The sequence below is a fragment of the Dendrobates tinctorius genome, unplaced genomic scaffold (genome assembly GCF_039654945.1).
Source record: "Dendrobates tinctorius isolate UK_male_01 unplaced genomic scaffold, ASM3965494v1 ptg000216l, whole genome shotgun sequence".
NCBI lineage: Eukaryota > Metazoa > Chordata > Amphibia > Anura > Dendrobatidae > Dendrobates > Dendrobates tinctorius.
This window is the reverse complement of record NW_027361883.1, coordinates 1517501-1543915: the sequence shown is the minus strand read 5'-3', so window position 1 is coordinate 1543915 and position 26415 is coordinate 1517501. Positions and strand designations below refer to the sequence as shown.

At 46.6% G+C, this 26415-nt stretch overlaps 1 protein-coding gene across 3 annotated transcripts in view; it reads right to left on the bottom strand.

Moving 5' to 3' along the window:
* Positions 1-1016: 1016 nt before the first annotated feature.
* CYP26B1 (cytochrome P450 family 26 subfamily B member 1) overlaps positions 1017-26415 on the bottom strand; it is a 90010-nt gene continuing 64611 nt past the window's right edge. For 2 of the 3 annotated variants that reach the window (XM_073555074.1, XM_073555075.1), the window contains 5 exons: positions 19966-20190; positions 9365-9640; positions 8268-8423; positions 6760-7041; positions 1017-6132 (listed from right to left, as the gene is read on the bottom strand). In XM_073555074.1, the coding sequence (XP_073411175.1) occupies positions 5740-6132; positions 6760-7041; positions 8268-8423; positions 9365-9640; positions 19966-20190 (1332 nt within the window). In that variant the 3' untranslated portion in view covers positions 1017-5739. Of the gene's footprint in view, positions 6133-6759; positions 7042-8267; positions 8424-9364; positions 9641-19965; positions 20191-25115; positions 25772-26415 lie in introns of those variants that run through there. The other variant, XM_073555073.1, reaches the window with a different exon arrangement.

The window sequence follows — 26415 nt, the reverse complement described above, 5'->3', positions numbered from 1 at the left end:
AAATTACAGATAGGTAAAATGTAAGTGTGAACAAGGGGAGAAATGGTCTGAGTGCTTCTTCAGGTTTTTCGGGGTTTTTTGTTGCAGCATTTTTGAAGAATTAGGACAACACAGTCTTTTGTTTTTCCACAACTAAGGACTACGAGATAAAATTTTGCTGGTCTGAAAATTTTTATGGTACCTTATCTTCACTACCAAAAGGATCAACATCCAACAAGGAAACCAACTCAAGGATTAATCTTCCTCCGATAGGTATGTCTGATTCACCTTTTTGCCAGAAAACTAACATACAAAAGTTGCAAATTTCTGAACAATGAGTAGTTGCACCAAAAATTGCGACTTTTGGCGTTATTACGTCAGCTCCTCTAACTTTTGGAGAAGTTTGCAGAGCTTAGCGGAAGGGGTAGTCTGGCACGGCCTGGACAATTCACTAGAATTTATGCCAGAAAAGTCTAGTCCATCTTCATCCTCCTGATGAATTTGGCCCATGGATCAAGACTGGAGTACGAATCCCTAATCAGTGAGCTCATTCTGAGAATTTGTATCTCTTTTATGTCTGTTTCTCGGTTCCTTTGCCTGACTTAAGACCACATCAAAGTTCAGCTAAGCTTTAATGTCACTTGTGGTTCCAATGAATTCTTAAGAAGACCGTCTGACAAGTTACAAACTTTTTCATGAAAAATTTGTCCAATTTGCAAAAAATTATTTTGAATTTAGAATACTGGCATTTAAGTAAAAAAAGAAAATTGTACTTTTAAAATCAGAAGATTTTCACCCAAAATGCAACATTTTCTTGAGTCCTTCTAAATTTCCTTGACTAAAACTTTGAGATCCCGCCCACTCCAATGAAACCACACCTCTTTTAACTTTTCCAAAAATTATTGGAAAAGTTTCACAATTTTGGCGCACGACTTTTGACACTTTTACATCAAAAACTGTCTCAAATCGATTGAAAACATCTCCCCCATTATGTATACTCTGCAGACGTCAGGAGGATAATGGAGCCGGAAACACAATTTTTAAATCTTTTCGTCTTTTTATTACTGAACTCTATAAAATTGTTGTACTGATTATTTTAAGATCACAAAATACACAACATTAAATTTTTAATATATGACACATAATATTATATACATACATCGGAAAAACCACATGACATAGAAAACAGGAGACACGCTCAATGGGCATAGATTCATAATAACCGGAAAATAAAAAATAAAAAAATAAAAATAATAATAATAATAAAAACACAAGTGCTTCTTTTAATATTAAAAATGACAGCTATATAAACATATTAATATCTGAACAATGTGTACAGGGAGAACCATACTTTACTAAATAACAATTATTTAACAACAGGAGGGGCGAAAACTTTATACTAAACATCTATCTGTGAAATATAACAAAATAGCGCTTTGAATAGTTTATAAGATAGGGGGCGATGTCAGGGAAGGTCGCGTAGAAAATACTCTCGTGAATTTATCCATCGGGCGGGACAAGTGGAAAAAAAAATAAAAAAATATCAATATTCAAAGTGCTTAATCTGCAAATCGGTTGCAGGATCATGGGGTGATTGTGATCTTCTAGTCGAGCTGTATGGCCAGGAATGCACGGTTCTGAAGAAGCATCAGAATGATGGCGGCAGGGGTCTGAGGTGTCAAATAATAGAAATAGTATCAAAAACAGACCACATTATATATCTAGATCATATAAAACCAAACAACTTGTCAAGCCCTGCAGATAAATGTAAATGGATGTCGTCAATATATCTGAACCTCTACCATCGGCCATGGAAAATTTGCAACGGCTCAGCCGCATAACACAATATAGTCCCTGAAGAGTAAGTTTATTGATACAAAGAGGATACTTTGATCATTGTGATTTAAAAAAAATTGCATCCAAAGCTCCTACACATATCAATAACTGTTACCGGGGTATTCTCAACTCAATAAGGGGAAACCTCACTCCTGTAAAATGGCCATTGTGAATGAAGAGGTGGCAATGCTCTCTACATTCAGTTCTATTTGATTTCTGGAAATATGCTTGCCTATTTTTTTGGAACGTCCAAAAAAAAAATTGATGGATAGAGCAGCGAATGCACAGGCAGAAGTAAATAGAGCAAGCTGCGCGCGTGCAGCTAGGACTAAATGGTGCAAGCTGTGCATGCGCAGCCAAAAGTGAATAAAGACAGCTGCGCATGTGCGGCCAGAACTGAATGGATAGAGCTATGTATGTACAGCCAGAAGTGAATGGAGAGAGCTATGCATATGAAGCCAAAAGTAAAGGGAGAGAGCTATGCGTGTGTGGCCAAAAGGGAATGGAGAGAGCTGTACATATGAAGTCGTAAGGAAAGGGAGAGAGCTGTGCATGTGTGGCCAAAAGGGAATAGAGAGAACTGCGCATGTGCAGCCAGAAAGGAATGCTAGTCATGGCTGGCCACTCCTTCACAGGCAGGATCTACATTCTCTAAATAGGTGCATGTTGTAGAGGTGGGACCGGGATCTAACACACATTCATGACATATCCGGTGAATGAGATGAGAATATCCCTTTATGATATAGACTGGTCTACCAAAGGTCTGAAAAATCCTCTGAAGGACCTAATGTCTGACATGATAACTGTACCCATGAGGTCGAGTAACCGCCTCGTCTGTAGCTGGTTTATCACGTTTCGAATCATTTCATTGACAGTCCATGTGATATAGTATGTGTATCCGCAATTGTTGGGAGAGTTTACAAAATCTTAAAAAATGTAGAAAACATCAAGATAAAAAAAATTTGGCCAAATGCACTTGTTCTCGAAGGGAGAGATAAGGTCGTTGCCAATGTGCCGTGCACCGGATATGACCAGGGCTGACGACGTTATCAATTACAATATAAATGGTGGCAACTTTCTGGTGTAATATGGGAATTGTTCTACAAATTTCTTGGCCCTTATGGAGAATGTTCAGAGTTTTGGGTCAGCCGGCAGATCATTAATGAACTACAACAACTATATCATTTGACGACAGTGGAAATAAGTTTCAACGTGAAAAATTGGAAATTTTTGGTCCGGGGCAGTCTGTCTTTAGAGCATTGAAGGTGGCGGAAAAGAAGGACGATTTCTCTGACGCAACTGAAGAGCCATTGGGACTGACATGTACAACCCCACCAGCTTTATGTTCTTATAGTGAATAAATAGTATATAAATAATACACAGGGTAGCATAAAGGTAGCACTCCAGTGACTGCTATTTTTCCATCTAACATAAACCTCATTAATACGAGATTCATCTAGCTTACTTATTACCAAATATCCACAGAGATATGAATCCAGGCTTAATGCTTTACTGTTAAAAAGTAAACATGGAAAAACTAAAGTCTTTGCCCCATTAGAAGATAGAAATGGTCTAAAGAAACGTTTAAAAAAATTTGTTTTTTTTTTGGGGGGGGGGCAATATTCAGAACATTTTCACTAAGTATGTGTTCTAAAACCTTAAACATTTCTGATATGTTATAGCCCTAAGGAGTATTGATCGGTGGTGGTCCAGGTCCTTAGACCCCGCAATGACTCAAACCAAGGGACAGTAGCGTTCCGCTGAGCCCCGAGCAGAGCGGCAAATTAGTTTTTTTTTGCCTGGCTTTTGGCGTTTTTCATTTGCGTCTTATTTGTTTTTTAACCTGAGCCTTTGGAATTTCCAGATATTTTTGGCTGATTCTTCAATAGTGACTTTTTTAAAAAGTTTTCACTTTTTTACCCAACTAAAGTGATTTTACGTACGTATGATTTTTTTTATATTTTTTTTAGCAAATTTGAAGACATTTTAGCAGAACATGTGACTTTTTGAAGTAAAAAAAAAAAAAAGTTTAAAAAAAGTTAAAAGGAAAAGTAAAATGTGTTTTTGATCTTGAGCGAATATGTTCGGAATCGGTCACAAATCTGAATTTGACATATTGGTACTCTATTAGTGCCGAATTGACGTATGACGATTGTTTTCAAACATATTTGTTCATTTCTACTCACATTGACTCCAGTGACGTTCAGCAAATATTGCAAAAACAAGAGTTGCCACCGATCGTAATCGGAACCAAATTTTGAAAAATTTGATCAACTCTATTCCTGAACCACATGCGCTACTTTGAAGAATATGACGCAAAAAAAACAATAGCATGAGACAAAAAAAAAAAATTGAAAAGTGACTTAAATTTTTTTAAAAAATGCCACTGATAAATCGGACCCAGACTTTCTATTGAACCTGTTGAACCTGTCCACCACACTTGGGGGTTAAGCTGAGTGATTCTGCTCCTTGGTTTGAGCTCAACAGACGACCCAGATTCCAATGGATCAATACTACTTTAGAAGCAGAGAAAATGAGATGGAATTATAGAATTAAGTATTTATATTGGGATTTAGGAACAAGAATTCTGGAATATGACAATTAAATGCTTGGAAAACTAAAGAACTATGACTGCAGCCTTAGTTCCACATGGAGAATTAGCTATGGGTTCCTCTGTGATGACTCAATGGTTTGGTAAAGAAAAAATTTGGGAGCACATGTAAAATGAATGATGTATCTGAAGATTGGTCCAACAAAGAATGGAAGAAGCCATCAGCAATGTTTGTCGTAAAATCTAAGTGTAAAGGGCGTTAAAGGAAAGGCCACTGAACTAAGAGGAATAGGAATGTTGTAGAGGTAAAATAATCAGATCACTGAGTCCGAACACTCTACTGGTGGACGGCTCTTTGGGTAAACATACTGGCACAACCAGAAAAGTGGGTCGATAAGACCTGGTTCAGTTAAGGCACTGGCCTCTAAATCTAGAGATCCCAATTTTTCTCAAACAGATAAATCCTCATGTGCTACATGTATATTTACTTATTTATGTCTCCCAGCAGCATGGATGTCCTTCCTGTAGAGTGGACATTTTTTGGAGTCGGGAAGGAATTTTTTCTCTAAGCTGAAGAAAGTTTCCTCTGGGTCAACATTGCAGGAGAAAAGTCTGAACTGGATAGACCCAAGGCTTTTTCAGCCTGACGAGCTATGGAGCTTTGAAAACTACTTGGTCCAACCATGTTAATCACCAAAGTGCTATAATGGTATGGGGGAGAAGAAGACCTATCAGTGGTGTCCACCTTTAGCTTCATCTTGTACACCTTATTGGAAAGAACATTCTGTGCTTCCAGTGATTTTTCTGGGTCATGCTTCTGTAGATCTTAATGTAAACTCAATAACTGCTAGCATTCTATAAAACACTCAACATATTGACCCATCACACTATGCTTACGTCAAAAATGTTTTGTTTTTTTTTACAATAAGGCAGGTTTAGATAAAAAACAGTAGGAAAACCCTGGTATCCCTGATTGTGTAACACTGAAATAAGATTTTGGAAAAAGGATGAAAAAGCAACTTTAAGGGAAAGTCTTGTAAACAGCTGGAGACCATCCAAGAATATCTCAATGAGGAGACCACCCAGCTTGGCAATGATCCCTTTGAGAAGTCCGCCTCCAGCTGGTGTTCTCCAAGTGTCCTTCTTTGCAGCAGGATTCATAAATACAGGACCTGGATCCGTAAAGTATACATGTTAAGATATTTAAGTTAAGCATTCCACAGAGATATATTCATGGTTTGGTGCTTCGGTATACTTAAGTTAGTCTTCTGGATATATTTGTCTTGGTCATTACTGTGTAGCTCTGATTGTTGATTGTGTGCTTATTTTCCATTTTTGTCTTCTCTTCGATGGTTCAAACAAGAAATTGAAGGCTACACTGTGGCTCCCAACATGGCTTCTGTCTCCGTCACAATTTCATTTTGGTTGGAATCAAGTCCATAAAATCTGACTTTTAGTTCGCCAGCTGGATGGACCACAGGAACTGGCATGATTTTTGGAAAAGTTCTGGTCGCCAGTTCAAACCTGCTCATGCTGGCCAATTCTATCGCCAAGGTCTTCAAGAAAAGTTTGGCCAGTTGTTTGCCCAAGCAGTTCCGCACTCCGCCACCAAATGGCAAATAATGGAACCTGCCATCTTTGTCTTCTGTGCGATCTTGTCCAAAGCGATCGGGGTCGAAAACGTCAACATCTTTGAAGACCGGAGCTGTGTCATGCGTGTCTCTGATGCTGTACATAACGCTCCACCCTTTTGGAATTTGGAAGCCCTGTGAATGGGAAAAAAACAATTGCTCCGGTTAGAACAGGCTCAGATATGGCTGTGGATATAAAATTATACACAGATGTATGCAAAATAACAGATGGAAAAATCCTTATCTATCCTGGCAGTCAATGCTTGACCCATGAAGAGCCCTTGAAACTAGGAATATAACCAAACCAGATATCCATGGGTACAAAGTACTGGTTGGCTGGATGACATGTCTTTGAAGCAGCTCAAGAGGGAGACTGGTTTTCAATGAGAAGATACAACTGGTGCAGAAAGTCTTATAAGCAATCGTCCACGGGAAAAATTATGCAAATTTGCTGTCCTACAGGAGGAAGAAAAATCTCTCTATTGCCACCTATAGGCAGAAAGGACCCACAAACAGCTCTCTAATAGCCTCCGACAGGTTGACTTGCAGGGTGACTACCTATAGTTGGCGCTACTGACATATTTTTCTCCCTTAAGTTGCATTTTTTTCATGGAGACTCCATCCACCAGCTAGATCTACTCAATAAGAACCATATACCTCACTACTAAAGCCAAGTCACAAAGCTAACATTTAAAGCCAAACTTTATTTGCTTAAAAGTTCTTTTATGCTGATGTTTGCTCATGTTCATTAGAAATACTTACATCCAACTCAAAGGTTTGCAGCACGGTACGATATCCCCCCGAGATGGGACTGAAGAGCCTCAGCAACTCCTTAATGACGCAGTCCAGGTAATGCAAACTGCTGATGGTATCCACACGTAAAGCCCCTTCACAGACACAGCCATTATGGAGGATCCCATTCCCTCTTAGCTCCTCTCTCAGCTTTTCCAACACTGCCGGGTGCTTGAGAAGTTGCATAATAAGTGAGGTGCTGGCACTGGCTGTGGTGGCATAAGCTGCAAATATCAGTTCCAGGGTAGCATCCTAAGCGCGGGGAGAAAAAAAAAAAAAGGATTATGAGGACAGATTCCCAACAATGTTTTCAAGACAAAAGTATTTATGGTTGTTGGATGACCTGGGTAATTCCATGGACATTTCCCCAACTCGATGTCCTAATGATGGAAAATTTGCGTTCAAGGAATTACCCGTCTTTCTACAGGGGTTGGCATTCAGAATGGTCTAGATGCTTGGCACGGATATCGATTTGGGCAACAGCCTAGTAAGATTCCTTAACATGTAACTGATTTATGGCGTCTGCAATCACCATCATATGATGTAACCAGATCTGAATCCAGCACGAGAGCTCGCTAATCTCCTGCCATTCGACTCTTGAGAAGAGAACAAGCGGGAGACCTTCTCCCGAGACCAACGAGAAGGAGAACAGCTGGGATCCTTTACTTGTCCCATCAATGGGGAACATTTTTTTCCTAACTTAGCTAAAATTTATTTTTTGTAATTGTGTTTCAACAAACAAAAAATTGTACTGTCTATGAACGACTGCAGAATTAATTAACCGAGAATCTCATTATGATGGCCCAAAGGGAGCGTCGCTAATTCTTCTATCTGCTCTCAACTGATTTACGGCCATAGACAACATCAAAATTGAATGTGGAGAGAAACAGAGCCTGGGAGGCCAAAACGATTCAACTTTTTTACTGAAACAAAAATTATTTTTAGCCCCCATTTACATAAAAAGAATTGTCCCCAAAGGTGGACAAGCCCATCATTTGCACAGTTTCTGAATATCATAGCCAAAAGTGGTCAAGTTTATGACTTTATCTTTGAAGTGTCGCTAGAACCTCATCAATAAAACTGAGCAAACTTAACTTGTAGCATATGTCAGAAATGAATCTCATATTGGTACCATTGCTTCTCTATAAACATCGGGTATTGGAAAATGCCAGGAACTAAGATTATCAAGTGATGACTTAGCACACCAACAATGACTAGTCTCCAGTGACATTTATCAGTTTTACCAAAATCCAACCACAGAACTTCCCTTAGAGATTGTGGGATATTTTCCTCTCAAAAGTTAAAATTGAAGTTCTTAATAGGTAAATGTAAAATTACAGAACGACTTCTGTTGGGATTTGTATCTAACACATGATAACACATTGGTCATTGCTTGTATTTCTAAATGGAAGCCATGTCAACAGTAGAGTCAATTGTCGTAGTCTACGGGAAACGTATATTCATCGATAGTGCCTTACCTTCAGCTCTTGCATGGTCAGCTCATTTCCATGCTCCTTCCCGCTTTCGATCAATACATCTAAGGCATCGGTATAGTCCTTCCCCTGCGTGTTCTGCAGTTTCTCCTGGATAGCTTTTTCCAGGCCCTTCAGTAAAGTCTCTCGAGCTTGAATGCCCTATGGAAGACAAAGAACATGACAGTCAATCCAAGATGTCAAAGGTGAGAGGAAAATATAAGCCAATACGGGCTCAACAAACTGGTCAACATTAACCCCTTTGTAGTATTATGGTCATGAATGATGATGCCACCAAAGTCTTCACATGTTCTTATCAGTAAGTTACTATGACTTCACGTCAATTGACCTAAGTCTGGGTGAGGTTAGTGTTGGGACGTTAGATCACAAACTAGGGGCATACCTAGAGGGAAGAATTTTTCATTATCCTCACAAATAAGGATTCTTTAACAGTAGGGAGAACATTACAGCATGGCAATGCGTTAGGTAATCAGTATGTCACTTCACCAGTGGTTGTTCTCTGGACTGTTACAACCAGTGTCACCTTGTTTCTGTGGACACCAGATATTGCACAAGTTGACTGTTATTATCAACATATCATTATCAAGATCCTCAGATCAAGGGGGAGGCAAATCTAGAACCCACAGGAGACCTGGATACAATAATGATAACAATGGACTGATATCTTTAAATCTAGAGGTTGGGAATCTAGAAGCCACCTGAGACCCGAATACAATGATGATAATTACTATGGATGGACATCCTCAAATCTAGAGGGTTGAGAATGTAGAACCCACAGGAGTCATAATGATGATGATTACTAGGGACTGATATCCTCGAATCTAGAGAGTTGAGAATGTAGAACCCACAGGAGTCTTAGACTTAAAGATGATGATTACTATGGACTAATATCCTCAAATCTAGAGGGTTGAGAATCTGGAAGCCACAAGATCTTAAAACAATGATGTACAATTCTTATTGACTGATATCTGGATCTCAAGATGGTTGGGAATCTATAACCCACACAAGACCTGAGTACAGTGATGTATAATGTCATGATCTATGAAATTTAGATGACACCAATGGTTTATAGGGACACTTACCCTTCGGTAGCCACTAAATGGCAGATCCACCGGTAAAGAGAAGACATTCTCAACAAACTGCTGAAACACCTGGAACAGATGGTTGAGTTCTTCATCAGAGAGTCTGAATCCGAGCAGGACTCGGATTGCCAAACGGAAAGTCAACTTCTGGGCCTCGCAGTAGACGTTGATGGATCCCGGGTGACTGCTCCACACTCTCAAGGTGTCTTGGATCACCAGCTGTATTTTCGGAAGGTAGGTCTCCAAAGCCTCATGGCTGAATATTTTTGAGAACACCTTTGAATAATAAATAATGATACAATTAGTTACATTTTGTAAACTTACAACAAACACAACACAGCAATGTGGCCGGTGGTAACGCCTACTCCGCCACCAGGGTGCCAAGTCTGGCGCGGGCGTAGCGTTCCTACATGGTTGCTTGGGAACCGATGAGCTAAAATCTAATATAAGCGTGGAAAGACTGGTGCCAAAGTAAAGTTCAGCTTCTTGAAACATGACTGACCGAGAGCAGAAGACCAAAATACGGCAGGATATTTGTCAGTCTGACCTCGTAAGAAACATAAGCAATGTATGAATCGAAGAATTTCCCCACAAGTCAGCAGCCGTCAGTAACTGTAAGACTTTCCTGGCTCCTGCCCGGTTTTCACAATGCTCCTGTTTACCAAGGTTTGGTAAGATATCACGTCTGTCTATTCTAGAATTGAGAGACCCCAGTAGTCAGTGACTAAACCTTTCCGAGAGCGTCTCCTAAATGCACTGTGGAGGGAACACGGGCAGTAAGTCTCGATCAGTTGTGGCGTCTTCAGTCCCCACAAATATACATATATATGGTAATATACTATCTACTGGCAAAATAAAGCAGCCTCTTGATAAAACCTGAGAACCAACACTAGAAACTAATGAACCACAGTCATGAAAAGGTGAGAAAACCTTGTAACAACTCTGCTTCCCAGAAAGAATCTATGCAGAGAATTATAATGACGGAGAAGCGGAGAAAATCACACAGAATACGACTTTTTCAGAAAAACCCTCGTCGTCATCTAACATGTGCATGTCCGCAGCGTTGGTCAAGCTAGGTGCTCCATGAGAAGTGCACCCCCTAGTGTACAATGGAGGAACGGCTCCCACTGTGACACTGACAGTGGTTGAGTCTTTCTGCTGGGCTAGTTAGTGTCAGCTGAGAATCCGTACTATAGCAGCATAGGTACATGGTAACGGAAGGGAGGGATTAGGGATTAAGCCAATTGTGACACTTACTTGGTGCATTGGTATAAATACAGATTGTGGGCTGTGCACCGCCGCCGCCCCTGGGTTATGTCACAGGTCACAAATGACAATGGGTGATAACAACGCGAAAAAAAAATCTACATCCGATGCTCCAGGGATCAAGGAGCTTAACTTCTGCACAGCAATCACTAGTGTGAAACGCTCTGATCCCCTCTTATCACTACAGTACAACACTCTGATCGCCTCTGATCACTACAATGCTCTGATCGCCTCTGATCACTATAGTACAACGCTCTGATCTCCTGTGATCACTACAGCACAACGCTCTGATCCCCTCTGATCACTACAATGCTCTGATCGCCTCTGATCACTATAGTACAACGCTCTGATCTCCTGTGATCACTACAGTACAACGCTCTGATCCACTCTGATCACTACAGCACAACGCTCTGATCGCCTCTGATCACTACAGCACAACGCTCTGATCCCCTCTGATCACTATAGTACAACGCTCTGATCTCCTGTGATCACTACAGTACAACGCTCTGATCCACTCTGATCACTACAGCACAACGCTCTGATCGCCTCTGATCACTACAGCACAACGCTCTGATCTCCTGTGATCACTACAGTACAACGCTCTGATCCACTCTGATCACTACAGCACAACGCTCTGATCGCCTCTGATCACTACAGCACAACGCTCTGATCTCCTCTGATCACTATAGTACAACGCTCTGATCTCCTGTGATCACTACAGTGCAACGCTCTGATCCACTCTGATCACTACAGCACAACGCTCTGATCGCCTCTGATCACTACAGCACAACGCTCTGATCCCCTCTGATCACTATAGTACAACGCTCTGATCGCCTCTGATCACTATAGGACAACGCTCTGATCGCCTCTGATCACTATAGTACAACGCTCTGATCCCCTCTGATCACTATAGGACAACGCTCTGATCACTATAGTACAACGCTCTGATCTCCTGTGATCACTATAGTACAATGCTCTGATCCCCTCTGTTCACTATAGTACAACGCTCTGATCGCCTCTGATCACTATAGTACAACGCTCTGATCTCCTGTGATCACTACAGTACAACGCTCTGATCCACTCTGATCACTATAGGACAACGCTCTGATCGCCTCTGATCACTATAGTACAATGCTCTGATCCCCTCTGTTCACTATAGTACAACGCTCTGATCGCCTCTGATCACTATAGTACAACGCTCTGATCTCCTGTGATCACTACAGTACAACGCTCTGATCCACTCTGATCACTACAGCACAACGCTCTGATCGCCTCTGATCACTACAGCACAACGCTCTGATCCCCTCTGATCACTATAGTACAACGCTCTGATCGCCTCTGATCACTATAGGACAACGCTCTGATCGCCTCTGATCACTATAGTACAACGCTCTGATCCCCTCTGATCACTATAGGACAACGCTCTGATCACTATAGTACAACGCTCTGATCTCCTGTGATCACTACAGTACAACGCTCTGATCCACTCTGATCACTATAGTACAACGCTCTGATCGCCTCTGATCACTACAGCACAACGCTCTGATCCCCTCTGATCACTATAGGACAACGCTCTGATCCCCTCTGATCACTATAGTACAACGCTCTGATCCCCTCTGATCACTATAGTACAACGCTCTGATCCCCTCTGATCACTATAGGACAACGCTCTGATCACTATAGTACAACGCTCTGATGCCCATAGTACAACGCTCTGATCCCCTCTGATCACTATAGGACAACGCTCTGATCTCCTCTGATCACTATAGGACAACGCTCTGATCCCCTCTGATCACTATAGGACAACGCTCTGATCACTATAGTACAACGCTCTGATCCCCTCTGATCACTATAGTACAACGCTCTGATCCCCTCTGATCACTATAGGACACCACTCTGATCTCCTCTGATCACTATAGTACAACGCTCTGATCCCCTCTGATCACTATAGTACAACGCTCTGATCCCCTCTGATCACTATAGTACAACGCTCTGATCCCCTCTGATCACTATAGGACAACACTCTGATCTCCTCTGATCACTATAGTACAACGCTCTGATCCCCCCTGATCACTATAGGACAATGCTCTGATCCCCTCTGATCACTATAGGACAACACTCTGATCCCCTCTGATCACTATAGGACAACACTCTGATCTCCTCTGATCACTATAGTACAACGCTCTGATCCCCTCTGATCACTATAGTACAATGCTCTGATCCCCTCTGATCACTATAGGACAACACTCTGATCTCCTCTGATCACTATAGTACAACGCTCTGATCCCCTCTGATCACTATAGGACAACACTCTGATCTCCTCTGATCACTATAGGACAACACTCTGATCCCCTCTGATCACTATAGTACAACGCTCTGATACCCTCTGATCACTATAGTACAACGCTCTGATCCCCTCTGATCACTATAGGACAACACTCTGATCTCCTCTGATCACTATAGGACAACGCTCTGATCACTATAGTACAACGCTCTGATCACTATAGTACAATGCTCTGATCCCCTCTGATCACTATAGGACAACGCTCTGATCTCCTCTGATCACTATAGGACAACACTCTGATCCCCTCTGATCACTATAGTACAACGCTCTGATCCCCTCTGATCACTATAGTACAACGCTCTGATCCCCTCTGATCACTATAGGACACCACTCTGATCTCCTCTGATCACTATAGTACAACGCTCTGATCCCCTCTGATCACTATAGTACAACGCTCTGATCCCCTCTGATCACTATAGGACAACACTCTGATCTCCTCTGATCACTATAGTACAACGCTCTGATCCCCTCTGATCACTATAGTACAACGCTCTGATCCCCTCTGATCACTATAGTACAACGCTCTGATCCCCTCTGATCACTATAGTACAACGCTCTGATCCCCTCTGATCACTATAGGACACCACTCTGATCTCCTCTGATCACTATAGTACAACGCTCTGATCCCCTCTGATCACTATAGTACAACGCTCTGATCCCCTCTGATCACTATAGTACAACGCTCTGATCCCCTCTGATCACTATAGGACACCACTCTGATCTCCTCTGATCACTATAGTACAACGCTCTGATCCCCTCTGATCACTATAGTACAACGCTCTGATCTCCTCTGATCACTATAGTACAACGCTCTGATCCCCTCTGATCACTATAGTACAACGCTCTGATCCCCTCTGATCACTATAGGACACCACTCTGATCTCCTCTGATCACTATAGTACAACGCTCTGATCCCCTCTGATCACTATAGTACAACGCTCTGATCCCCTCTGATCACTATAGTACAACGCTCTGATCCCCTCTGATCACTATAGGACACCACTCTGATCTCCTCTGATCACTATAGTACAACGCTCTGATCCCCTCTGATCACTATAGTACAACGCTCTGATCCCCTCTGATCACTATAGTACAACGCTCTGATCCCCTCTGATCACTATAGGACAACACTCTGATCTCCTCTGATCACTATAGTACAACGCTCTGATCCCCTCTGATCACTATAGTACAATGCTCTGATCCCCTCTGATCACTATAGGACAACGCTCTGATCTCCTCTGATCACTATAGTACAACGCTCTGATCCCCTCTGATCACTATAGGACAACACTCTGATCTCCTCTGATCACTATAGGACAACACTCTGATCCCCTCTGATCACTATAGTACAACGCTCTGATACCCTCTGATCACTATAGTACAACGCTCTGATCCCCTCTGATCACTATAGGACAACACTCTGATCTCCTCTGATCACTATAGGACAACGCTCTGATCACTATAGTACAACGCTCTGATCACTATAGTACAATGCTCTGATCCCCTCTGATCACTATAGGACAACGCTCTGATCCCCTCTGATCACTATAGGACAATGCTCTGATCTCCTCTGATCACTACAACACTCTGATCTCCTCTGATGACTATAGGACAACGCTCTGATCTCCTCTGATCACTATAGGACAACACTCTGATCTCCTCTGATCACTATAGTACAACGCTCTGATCCCCTCTGATCACTATAGGACAACACTCTGATCTCCTCTGATCACTATAGTACAACGCTCTGATCCCCTCTGATCACTATAGGACAACACTCTGATCCCCTCTGATCACTATAGGACAACGCTCTGATCCCCTCTGATCACTATAGGACAACGCTCTGATCCCCTCTGATCACTATAGTACAACGCTCTGATCTCCTCTGATCACTATAGGACAACGCTCTGATCCCCTCTGATCACTATAGGACAACGCTCTGATCACTATAGTACAACGCTCTGATCACTATAGTACAATGCTCTGATCCCCTCTGATCACTATAGGACAACGCTCTGATCCCCTCTGATCACTATAGTACAACGCTCTGATCTCCTCTGATCACTATAGGACAACGCTCTGATCCCCTCTGATCACTATAGTACAACGCTCTGATCCCCTCTGATCACTATAGGACAACACTCTGATCCCCTCTGATCACTATAGTACAACGCTCTGATCTCCTCTGATCACTATAGGACAACGCTCTGATCCCCTCTGATCACTATAGGACAACGCTCTGATCACTATAGTACAACGCTCTGATCACTATAGTACAATGCTCTGATCCCCTCTGATCACTATAGGACAACGCTCTGATCCCCTCTGATCACTATAGGACAACGCTCTGATCACAATAGTACAACGCTCTGATCACTATAGCACAACGCTCTGATCTCCTCTGATCACTATAGTACAACGCTCTGATCCCCTCTGATCACTATAGGACAACGCTCTGATCTCCTCTGATCACTATAGGACAATGCTCTGATCTCCTTGCATGATTACTTAGGGCACATAATAGACATTAGAGGTCAATTCTGTGTTCGCCACGAAGACACTTTGCCGTTTTGCTATGACGCATTACTTTCCACCCATCACTGCGAGGCTGAGCTGCCATTAGGACACTGCCGGAGCCCCGAAAATAGATGGAACTTAGACGGAATATTGTGCAATGTGATGTAGGATGCCATGCAACGCCGGCCCCAGCAGAAAGGATTCCCCACACAAGTCATCAGTCCACGTCCTCTGCACCAGATTAGAAGAAAAAAAAAAACTCATGTATAAATGGCCCAACCGCCAGCCATGACATTATCGTTATACGAACAACATTGCTGTACTCTTAAACTCATTACTACTACCCCCAGCACACGCAGTGTCCTTCTGTATTACTGTATGTAGCAGTGTGTATTGTGCTGATGTGCATCGTGTCCTGTAATCATTGATCAACCTGGATATCTCATCTTATTCTGACTCTGCAGGGGCCTGGTCCTGTAGAAGTTCTGGGGCAGTGTTGGAGAAGTTCTGGGGATATTCTGGAGTTTCTGGGGGTGGTTCTGGAGAAGTTCTGGGAGGTTCTGGAGTTCTGAGGAAGTTTTTTTTGGACACGTTCTGGAGAAGTTCTGGGAGGTTCTCTATCAGTTCTGGGAAGTTCTGCAGAAGTTCAGGGGAGAGTCCGGAGAAGTTCTGGGGATATTCTGGAGCTCTGGGGTGGTTCTGGAGAAGTTCTGGAGTTCTGAGGAAGTTTTGGACACGTTCTGGAGAAGTTCTGGGAAGTTCTGGGGAAGTTTTGGATAAGTTGAGGGGTTCTGGATAAGTTATGAAGAGGTTCTGAAGACATCTGAAGTTCTTGGAGAACTTCTGCTGAGGTTCTGGAAAGTTCAGAAGGTTTTGGAGGTTCTGGAGAAGATCTGGGGAGATTCTGGAGAAGTTCTGGGGAGATTCTGGAGAAGTTCTGGGGAGGTTTTGGACAAGTTCAGGGGAGGTTTTGGCAAAATCTCCAGAGGTTTTGGAGAAGTTCTGGGGAGGTTTTGGGGAAGTTCTGAAAGGATCTGGAGAAGTCCTGGAGAAGTTCTGAGGAGGTTTTGGACAAGTTCTGCAGAGTTTTAGAGAAGTTCTGGAGAGGCTTGGGGAAGTTCTGAAAGGTTCTGGAGAAGCCCTGTAGAGTTTCTGGAGAAACCCCTGGTTGGTTCTGGAAAGTTTATAAGTTCTCGGAGGTTCTGGAGAAGTTCTGGAGAAGTTCTACAGAGGTTCTTGATACGTTCTGAAGAGGTATTGGATAAGTTCTGAAGAGGTTCTTTACAAGTTCTGTAGAGGTTCTGTAGAAGTTGTGGAGAAGTTCTGGAGAAGTCCTGGGAGGATCTGGAGAAGTTCTAGGGAGATTCTAGAGAAGTTTTGGGGGGTTCTGGAGAAGTTCTGGGAATGTTTTGGAGAAGTTCTGGAAAGTTGAGGGGAAGGTTCTGGCGAAGTTTTGGATAAGTTCTGAGAGGTTCTGGATAAGTTATGAAGGGGTTCTGAAGACATTCTGAAGTAGTTCTCGGAGGTTCCGGTGAAGTTCTAGGATATTCTGGGGAGGTTCTGTAGAAGTTCTGGGGAGGTTCTGGAAAGTTGAGGTGAAGTTCTGGGAGGTTCTCCTCCTTCCAGTCTCCGCTGTCGTTATCAGGCAGGACACGCCGTCTCCCCCAGCGGGCAGGGATCCTCTGACTATTTACGATGCTTCTTGGCGGAGATGCTGAGTGTTTTCTGCCTGGGATATAAATAGGAGCCGGCGGCTGGGCACGGACTGGATTGCCGCTTTAAGCGGAGGTGAGGCGGGGTCCGCTGCGGGTTACTGCAGTTCAGGCCGCACGTGCCACAAGTAGCGCACACAGCAGCCGCCGCCGCCGGGACCCGAGAGGGAGGGGCCGCGCCCAGCACACCCAGCGGGGACCACCGGGGAAACCTGGGCGGTTAACCCCTTCAGTGCCCCCCCTACCTCAATCTCCTGCATTCATGGACGGGGTTTATGTGATGTTTTTATGCTCCAGGCGCTGACTACTTTAGACCCCCCCCTCCCCCCAGATCCCCCCCATCCCGGCCAGATCCCACCATCCCGGCCAGATCCCCCCCATCCCGGCCAGATCCCCCCACACATCCAGGCCAGATCCCCCCACACATCCAGGCCAGATCCCCCTCCCCCCAGATCCCCCCATCCCGGCCAGATCCCCCCCATCCCGGCCAGATCCCCCCACACATCCAGGCCAGATCCCCCCCCACATCCAGGCCAGATCCCCCTCCCCCCAGATCCCCCCATCCCGGCCAGATCCCCCCCATCCCGGCCAGATCCCCCCACACATCCAGGCCAGATCCCCCCCCACATCCAGGCCAGATCCCCCTCCCCCCAGATCCCCCCATCCCGGCCAGATCCCCCCCATCCCGGCCAGATCCCCCCCCACATCCAGGCCAGATCCCCCCCCACATCCAGGCCAGATCCCCCTCCCCCCAGATCCCCCCCCATCCCGGCCAGATCCCCCCCCACATCCAGGCCAGATCCCCCCCCCCCCACATCCAGGCCAGATCCCCCTCCCCCCAGATCCCCCCATCCCGGCCAGATCCCCCCCCATCCCGGCCAGATCCCCCCCCACATCCAGGCCAGATCCCCCCCCCACATCCAGGCCAGATCCCCCTCCCCCCAGATCCCCCCATCCCGGCCAGATCCCCCCCCATCCCGGCCAGATCCCCCCCCACATCCAGGCCAGATCCCCCCCCCCACATCCAGGCCAGATCCCCCTCCCCCCAGATCCCCCCATCCCGGCCAGATCCCCCCCCATCCCGGCCAGATCCCCCGCCACATCCAGGCCAGACCCCCCCCCCCCCCCACATCCAGGCCAGATCCCCGTCAGGGGGTTCAGACATTTCTGGGCCTGTCCCATTCATCTGAGGTCGATCTAGAGACACAGTCACACACTGCGGCTGGCAGACCACACTTGGCCATCAGGAGAGAATACAAAAAGCTGCAGAAACAAGATTGGGAAAAGTTTTGCAACCTTTGATGGGCAGCATTCCTGTCTGCAGTGATACAATGTAACCTGTCTCACAGCTGAGGGTTCGCAACTATTGTATCCAGTCCAGACAATCCTCAGGGAGCAAAACACAGCAGCACAGAGCTCACACTGATAGTTTGTTACAATGTATCAGTGCAGGTAAAAATCAGATGGAGCCCAGAAAAGTCAGAGGAGCAGCCGCATCGACCAGAAAAGACCGAGGAGCAGCCGCATCGACCAGAAAAGACCGAGGAGCAGCCGCATCGACCAGAAAAGACCGAGGAGCAGCCGCATCGACCAGAAAAGACAGAGGAGCAGCCGCATCGACCAGAAAAGACAGAGGAGCAGCCGCATCGACCAGAAAAGACAGAGGAGCAGCCGCATCGACCAGAAAAGACAGAGGAGCAGCCGCATCGACCAGAAAAGACAGAGGAGCAGCCGCATCGACCAGAAAAGACCGAGGAGCAGCCGCATCGACCAGAAAAGACCGAGGAGCAGCCGCATCGACCAGAAAAGACCGAGGAGCAGCCGCATCGACCAGAAAAGACCGAGGAGCAGCCGCATCGACCAGAAAAGACCGAGGAGCAGCCGCATCGACCAGAAAAGACCGAGGAGCAGCCGCATCGACCAGAAAAGTCAGAGGAGCAGCCGCATCGACCAGAAAAGACCGAGGAGCAGCCGCATCGACCAGAAAAGACAGAGGAGCAGCCGCATCGACCAGAAAAGACAGAGGAGCAGCCGCATCGACCAGAAAAGACAGAGGAGCAGCCGCATCGACCAGAAAAGACAGAGGAGCAGCCGCATCGACCAGAAAAGACAGAGGAGCAGCCGCATCGACCAGAAAAGACAGAGGAGCAGCCGCATCGACCAGAAAAGACAGAGGAGCAGCCTCATCGACCAGAAAAGACAGAGGAGCAGCCGCATCGACCAGCAAAGACCGAGGAGCAGCCGCATCAACCAGAAAAGACAGAGGAGCAGCCGCATCAACCCATCTCCCACCACAGCTTTTCTGAATGTGTAAAAAAAAAAAAGAAAAAGAAAAAAAAGGAACAACCTCATACAATGCCCCACACCCCTGGATCGCCCCCATACAGTACCCATAAAAAGTATACACACCCATGGATCGTCCCCATAAAAAGTATATACACTGGATGGTCCCAATATATATATATACATACACAGAACAAGAGACCCTGGAGACCAGATAAAGCTCAGGCTTTACAGCAGCTGCCTGACGCTATGCCCCATGTAAAGACCCCCATGTCGGCTGAGGCTGCCAAAACTGTTTGGGGGTCTTCTTACCTAGTCGCAGACAGATGATGTTGGGGGGACAGAAGAATCAGACTGTTGTCAGAGAACATAAGCGAGAGCGATCGTCCATCAGCGATCTGACGTGTATGGACACCTAAAGGCCTGGACTGAAGAGGGCGGCCCTGATCACAGTGCTCAGGCGATCATTTCCCACCCACCTTTCTCTTGTGCCGATGGATGTCTCCTATACAGTTCGTTAGGCTGTTGGGCCCCAGTAACATCCGGGTGCTGCGGGGCCACTCGGCGCTGACCAGGTGGTGCTCCCCCATCAGGATCTTCCGTACGTTGTCAGCGCCCGTCACCCTGATGAGGGGACGGCCCAGCAAATGGGTCTTGAAAACACTGCCATATTTTTCTCTTCTGGAGGACTGGAAATTGGAGCCCTGGAGGAGATGGAGAAAGGATCAAGCCGTGAGGACGGAGGGTGAAATAAACAGGAAAATGGGAAAAAACAACAAAGAAATACAACAATGTGTAAACAAACAGTAATCAGCATAAAAGAGGAATGTGCTTATAGTGATTCCTCTAGAGGGCGCTGCAGAGCTACCAAAAAAAAAGGGAAATTATTCACACCGGGGTCAGTAAATATTATTCCATTTTTATAGCATCTACATAATCTGCCACATACAGGAAGTTGCAAAGAGCGCCGAGTTATGAGCCGGGACCCAGGAGCTTACAATCGTCGGTGGGAATGGTCCCCCCGCAGACACTCACTGATACGAATCCTCCCATAATATTTATACCATTTTTACAGAATTTTTATTCATTAATTTCTTTTAGTATTTTTCGTTGTCGGTCGTCTGCTATTGGGTCTGGCTCAGTGGTGGGAGTGAAAGCTTCTTCTGCGCATTAATGTATTTCCCGGGGAATGAGGCCGGTCCAGAGGGGCAGCCAGCTGGCCCCAGGCAGATCCACCATGGATGGTGTCATTACTGGAGGTGTTTGGCCGCGAAGGGTCGCGACGACGTAGAGAAACAGATGTGTCTGGTTCTGCAGACTGGCAGGCGGAATAGTGAAAGGTGCATTGTCTGGGGTCCCACACGGAGCTGCAGCCGGGTGTGAAAGGTTACAGAGCTACAACCTCCATGATTACGAGGCTTTCCCTCTGAACGCAGAGTTGGTTTCTGCCCCAATTAGGAGCCCAGGACTGTGGAGAACCTGGGAGCGGGCGTCTTTTAAGGAGCCTCTTCCTTGAAAGTGAGAAGGTCCCAGCTGACCTCCGGTGTTGGGGGAGATGCTCTGCAGAGGGAATTTGAGGCTGGAATGATGGAAAGTGTTCCTCTGAGGTTGTGGTTATTTGGCTGTCCCAGCACGAGGCGTGTAATGTGACAAAGTACACAAACAGACCGAAGCTGCCCACGTCAACACGTCAGGAAAAAAAAAAATAGGAAAATAAGCGCCCTGCAGCGACGGGTACACACCAGCCCCACGCTACCCCCCGCCCTGGATATCAGACAAATGTTATCCCAAAAATGACCACCTAATGTGTACCAGGCTGTCCGTCTTCTCCAGTGGAGAAGGGTCGGGCATGTTGGATTTCAATATGTCCAATCCTTTAGAAATAATCCCGTGTCAGGAACACAAGCACGCTCAGACAAACTGAGCTCGCATGTGTGACGTTTGAACAATCACTATCTAACACGGAGACGTTTTTTAGGCCCAACGTTGGCAGCTTAGTCATACCCTTCTTTGATATCAAACTCTGTGGATGCGATATTCAATGTAGAAAAGGAACATATGAAAAAGGGCTAAGAAAATAAGTGAACCTCGAAAGAAGTCTCCTAAGAATTACACAAATTAAGAGGGACAACCAGATCCTTGTCCACGCCACACCAAAACGTCACCGCATTCATCGGAGACAATCATTACATGGGACTGCTATGTTAGGGGTAGGCCATTACCCAATTTACCACAGTGCATCACTCCTGCTTGACCACACGCCCTCCACCTATAGAAAGCAATTTGTCTTCTACAGCCCCTGTGCTTGCGCTACTGCTGGCTGCAAAAAGAGTTTACTGAGAAACAGTCAGTGAGCTCACTATGAAGGTCTAACAGGGAGCTCTATTATCTGTTTTTTTCTGAGCTGATTTATGACCTCAAAGATAAATGTGCAGAAAGGACAGAGCCGATAAAAAAGTGACACAATTTTAACTGAATTCAAATGCAAAAATAATTAAGTAAAAAAAAAAAAAAAAAAAAAATTATCCCCAAAGGTAGACAACCCCTTTAAGGAGACTGCTAGAGCTATGAGGGCAGTAGCTGCAAGGGGTCCCACATTGATCATCTGTGATTGGTGGAAAATCCAGCAACAACTGTACAATTTCCCAGCAGCGCCACCACAGGGGAAATGGAGCATTACATGGAGCTTACGGAACCCCTCGGGCTTCGTTCCATTCTGGGTCCTCCAGAAAGACGTCCTTTGAGCTCTCCACGCTCCTCCACCCCTCCACCAACCTTACAAAATGGCTCTACACAGTTTCTCCAGGATTTTATTTATTATTTTACATGAACCAGTTGACTTAGGATAAATAAAAAAAGAAGTGGCGAGGTCCATGAAGAATGACTGCGAGCTCTGTGGGCCATACCATTATGTTGCCTCCCCCACAGCTCGGCATCATAAAAACAAATAAGCGTTAATATAATATAAATATGGCCGTAATCTAAGCGCCTCTTGTAGAGAGCAAGCAATCCTCCGGGGCCCCGCAGGCAGACAGACGCGCGCTTGTGAAGTGCTCACAGTTCAGGTGACCGGGTTTCTGATCTACGTAAATATAATTAAAGTCGTTTTTGTGCCATTAATAAAGAGATATTTGTACAACATTTCCACAGCAGCACAAAGACCACCTTTATGTGGCGGCAGCTTCCACCGGAGTCCAATTTACACAAAAAAAAATTGTATTTTTAGCCTTCAACTGTTTTTGGATGGAGCCTGTGGAAAAAGGAATATACCATGTGCCGTCCCCATCACCAGTCCACAGAGGCGCTGCACAGCAGACGAGGGGTTAACTGACATGTAGAGTGTGCAGCAGCGGAGGTGTATGACGAGGTTCTGTAGCAGCTGGGGTGTATGATGAGGTTCTGCAGCGGCTGAGGTGTATGAGGAGGTTCTGCAGCGGCTGAGGTGTATGAGGAGGTTCTGCAGCGGCTGAGGTGTATGAGGAGGTTCTGCAGCGGCTGAGGTGTATGAGGAGGTTCTGCAGCAGCTGAGATGTATGAGGAGGTTCTGCAGCAGCTGAGATGTATGAGGAGGTTCTGCAGCAGCTGAGGTGTATGAGGAGGTTCTGCAGCGGCTGAGGTGTATGATGAGGTTCTGCAGCGGCTGAGGTGTATGAGGAGGTTCTGCAGCGGCTGAGGTGTATGAGGAGGTTCTGCAGCGGCTGAGGTGTATGAGGAGGTTCTGCAGCGGCTGAGGTGTATGAGGAGGTTCTGCAGCGGCTGAGGTGTATGAGGAGGTTCTGCAGCGGCTGAGATGTATGAGGAGGTTCTGCAGCGGCTGAGGTGTATGATGAGGTTCTGCAGCGGCTGAGGTGTATGAGGAGGTTCTGCAGCGGCTGAGGTGTATGAGGAGGTTCTGCAGCGGCTGAGGTGTATGAGGAGGTTCTGCAGCGGCTGAGGTGTATGAGGAGGTTCTGCAGCGGCTGAGGTGTATGAGGAGGTTCTGCAGCAGCTGAGATGTATGATGAGGTTCTGCAGCGGCTGAGGTGTATGAGGAGGTTCTGCAGCGGCTGAGATGTATGATGAGGTTCTGCAGCGGCTGAGGTGTATGAGGAGGTTCTGCAGCGGCTGAGATGTATGATGAGGTTCTGCAGCGGCTGAGGTGTATGAGGAGGTTCTGCAGCGGCTGAGATGTATGATGAGGTTCTGCAGCGGCTGAGGTGTATGAGGAGGTTCTGCAGCGGCTGAGGTGTATGAGGAGGTTCTGCAGCGGCTGAGGTGTATGAGGAGGTTCTGCAGCAGCTGGGGTATATTGTGAGGTTCTGCAGCAGCTGGAGGTGCCTAGAATCTGTACAGAGTTATACAATGTATACCTGTGTGTGCGCCTGGCTGGAGTCAGTGGCGGCCATGCTCCCCTCCCCCTGCGCCTCGGCAGTACATATGGCTGGGGTCGGGGCCCCTGCACTGGGGCCAGGAGCTCCTCCTTACACAATGCCGCCATACAGCGCAGCATCACGATCGGCCCTGTGTGATCGCTGATGATCCATACGTTTTCTTCTTAGTATTTCTGGTACATTGCAGTCGCAGTCAGCAGGACCTGAATACGCAGGACCTGAATACGCAGGACCTGAATACGCAGGGGCCCATTCATACCTCCTACATCAGAGGCCACAGGCACCACGGCACTTAACTCATTAGCATTTTTAAGGAATGAGCCAGAATTAGCCCTCACTTCAGCCTATAGTGGAGCTGACTTGGGTTTTCCTCCCGGGATCTGCAGATCAGAGGACTCTGCCATTTGGGCAGTGGATCACTTTCCTGGGATCCTCTGGATTCTACACTTGTTTTGGTTCTTCCGAGAACAGATGATCGGTGACATCTATCGGTCACGTGGAGTAATACAGCCCGGATCACAAATACTAATTACACGTGTCACTCTGCAGAAACTGGAGGTAACAGCGACCGGCGAATCTGATCGACGCAGATCCGACAGCAGCAGCAGCACGACGCGGATCCGACAGCAGCAGCAGCACGACGCGGATCCGACAGCAGCAGCAGCACGACGCGGATCCGACAGCAGCAGCAGCACGACGCGGATCCGACAGCAGCACGACGCGGATCCGACAGCAGCACGACGCGGATCCGACAGCAGCACGACGCGGATCCGACAGCAGCACGACGCGGATCCGACAGCAGCACGACGCGGATCCGACAGCAGCACGACGCGGATCCGACAGCAGCACGACGCGGATCCGACAGCAGCACGACGCGGATCCGACAGCAGCACGACGCGGATCCGACAGCAGCACGACGCGGATCCGACAGCAGCAGCAGCACGATGCGGATCCGACAGCAGCAGCACGAGGATCCGACAGCAGCAGCAGCACGACGCGGATCCGACAGCAGCACAACAAGAATCCGACAGCAGCAGCACGACGCGGATCCGACAGCAGCAGCATGACGCGGATCCGACAGCAGCAGCACGACGCGGATCCGACAGCAGCAGCAGCACGACGCGGATCCGTTATTTCAGCCTCTCATTGCATTCACAACAGTCACATAAACAATAAACGTTCTGTAACCTTCCATCAGATCAGGTGGCGAGCTGATCCCCTCTCTGCTTGCTGTCAGTGACTATGAGCGCTCTACTCACACTGACTATGCACAGCCCCAGATCTGACAGACAGGAGAGATCCCAGAGGAATGAGTACACTGGATCCAGATCTGACAGACAGGAGAGATCCAGAGGATTGCGTACACTGGATCCAGATCTGACAGACAGGAGAGATCCCAGAGGATTGTCCACACTGGATCCAGATCTGACAGACAGGAGAGATCCCAGAGGAATGCGTAGACTGGATCCAGATCTGACAGACAGGAGAGATCCCAGAGGATTGCGTAGACTGGATCCAGATCTGACAGGAGAGATCCCAGAGGATTGTCCACACTGGATCCAGATCTGACAGACAGGAGAGATCCCAGAGGATTGTCCACACTGGATCCAGATCTGACAGACTGGAGAGATCCTAGAGGAATGCGTAGACTGGATCCAGATCTGACAGACAGGAGAGATCCCAGAGGATTGACCACACTGGATCCAGACCTGACAGACTGGAGAGATCCCAGAGGATTGACCACACTGGATCCAGACCTGACAGACTGGAGAGATCCCAGAGGATTGTACACACTGGATCCAGACCTGACAGACTGGAGAGATCCCAGAGGATTGTCCACACTGGATCCAGATCTGACAGACAGGAGAGATCCCAGAGGAATGCGTAGACTGGATCCAGATCTGACAGACAGGAGAGATCCCAGAGGATTGCGTACACTGGATCCAGATCTGACAGACACAGGAGAGATCCCAGAGGATTGTCCACACTGGATCCAGATCTGACAGACTGGAGAGATCCCAGAGGAATGCGTAGACTGGATCCAGATCTGACAGACAGGAGAGATCCCAGAGGATTGCGTACACTGGATCCAGATCTGACAGACACAGGAGAGATCCCAGAGGATTGTCCACACTGGATCCAGATCTGACAGACTGGAGAGATCCCAGAGGATTGTCCACACTGGATCCAGACCTGACAGACTGGAGAGATCCCAGAGGAATGCGTAGACTGGATCCAGATCTGACAGACAGGAGAGATCCCAGAGGATTGCGTACACTGGATCCAGATCTGACAGGAGAGATCCCAGAGGATTGTCCACACTGGATCCAGATCTGACAGACAGGAGAGATCCCAGAGGAATGCGTAGACTGGATCCAGATCTGACAGACAGGAGAGATCCCAGAGGATTGCGTACACTGGATCCAGATCTGACAGACACAGGAGAGATCCCAGAGGATTGTCCACACTGGATCCAGATCTGACAGACTGGAGAGATCCCAGAGGATTGTCCACACTGGATCCAGACCTGACAGACTGGAGAGATCCCAGAGGATTGTC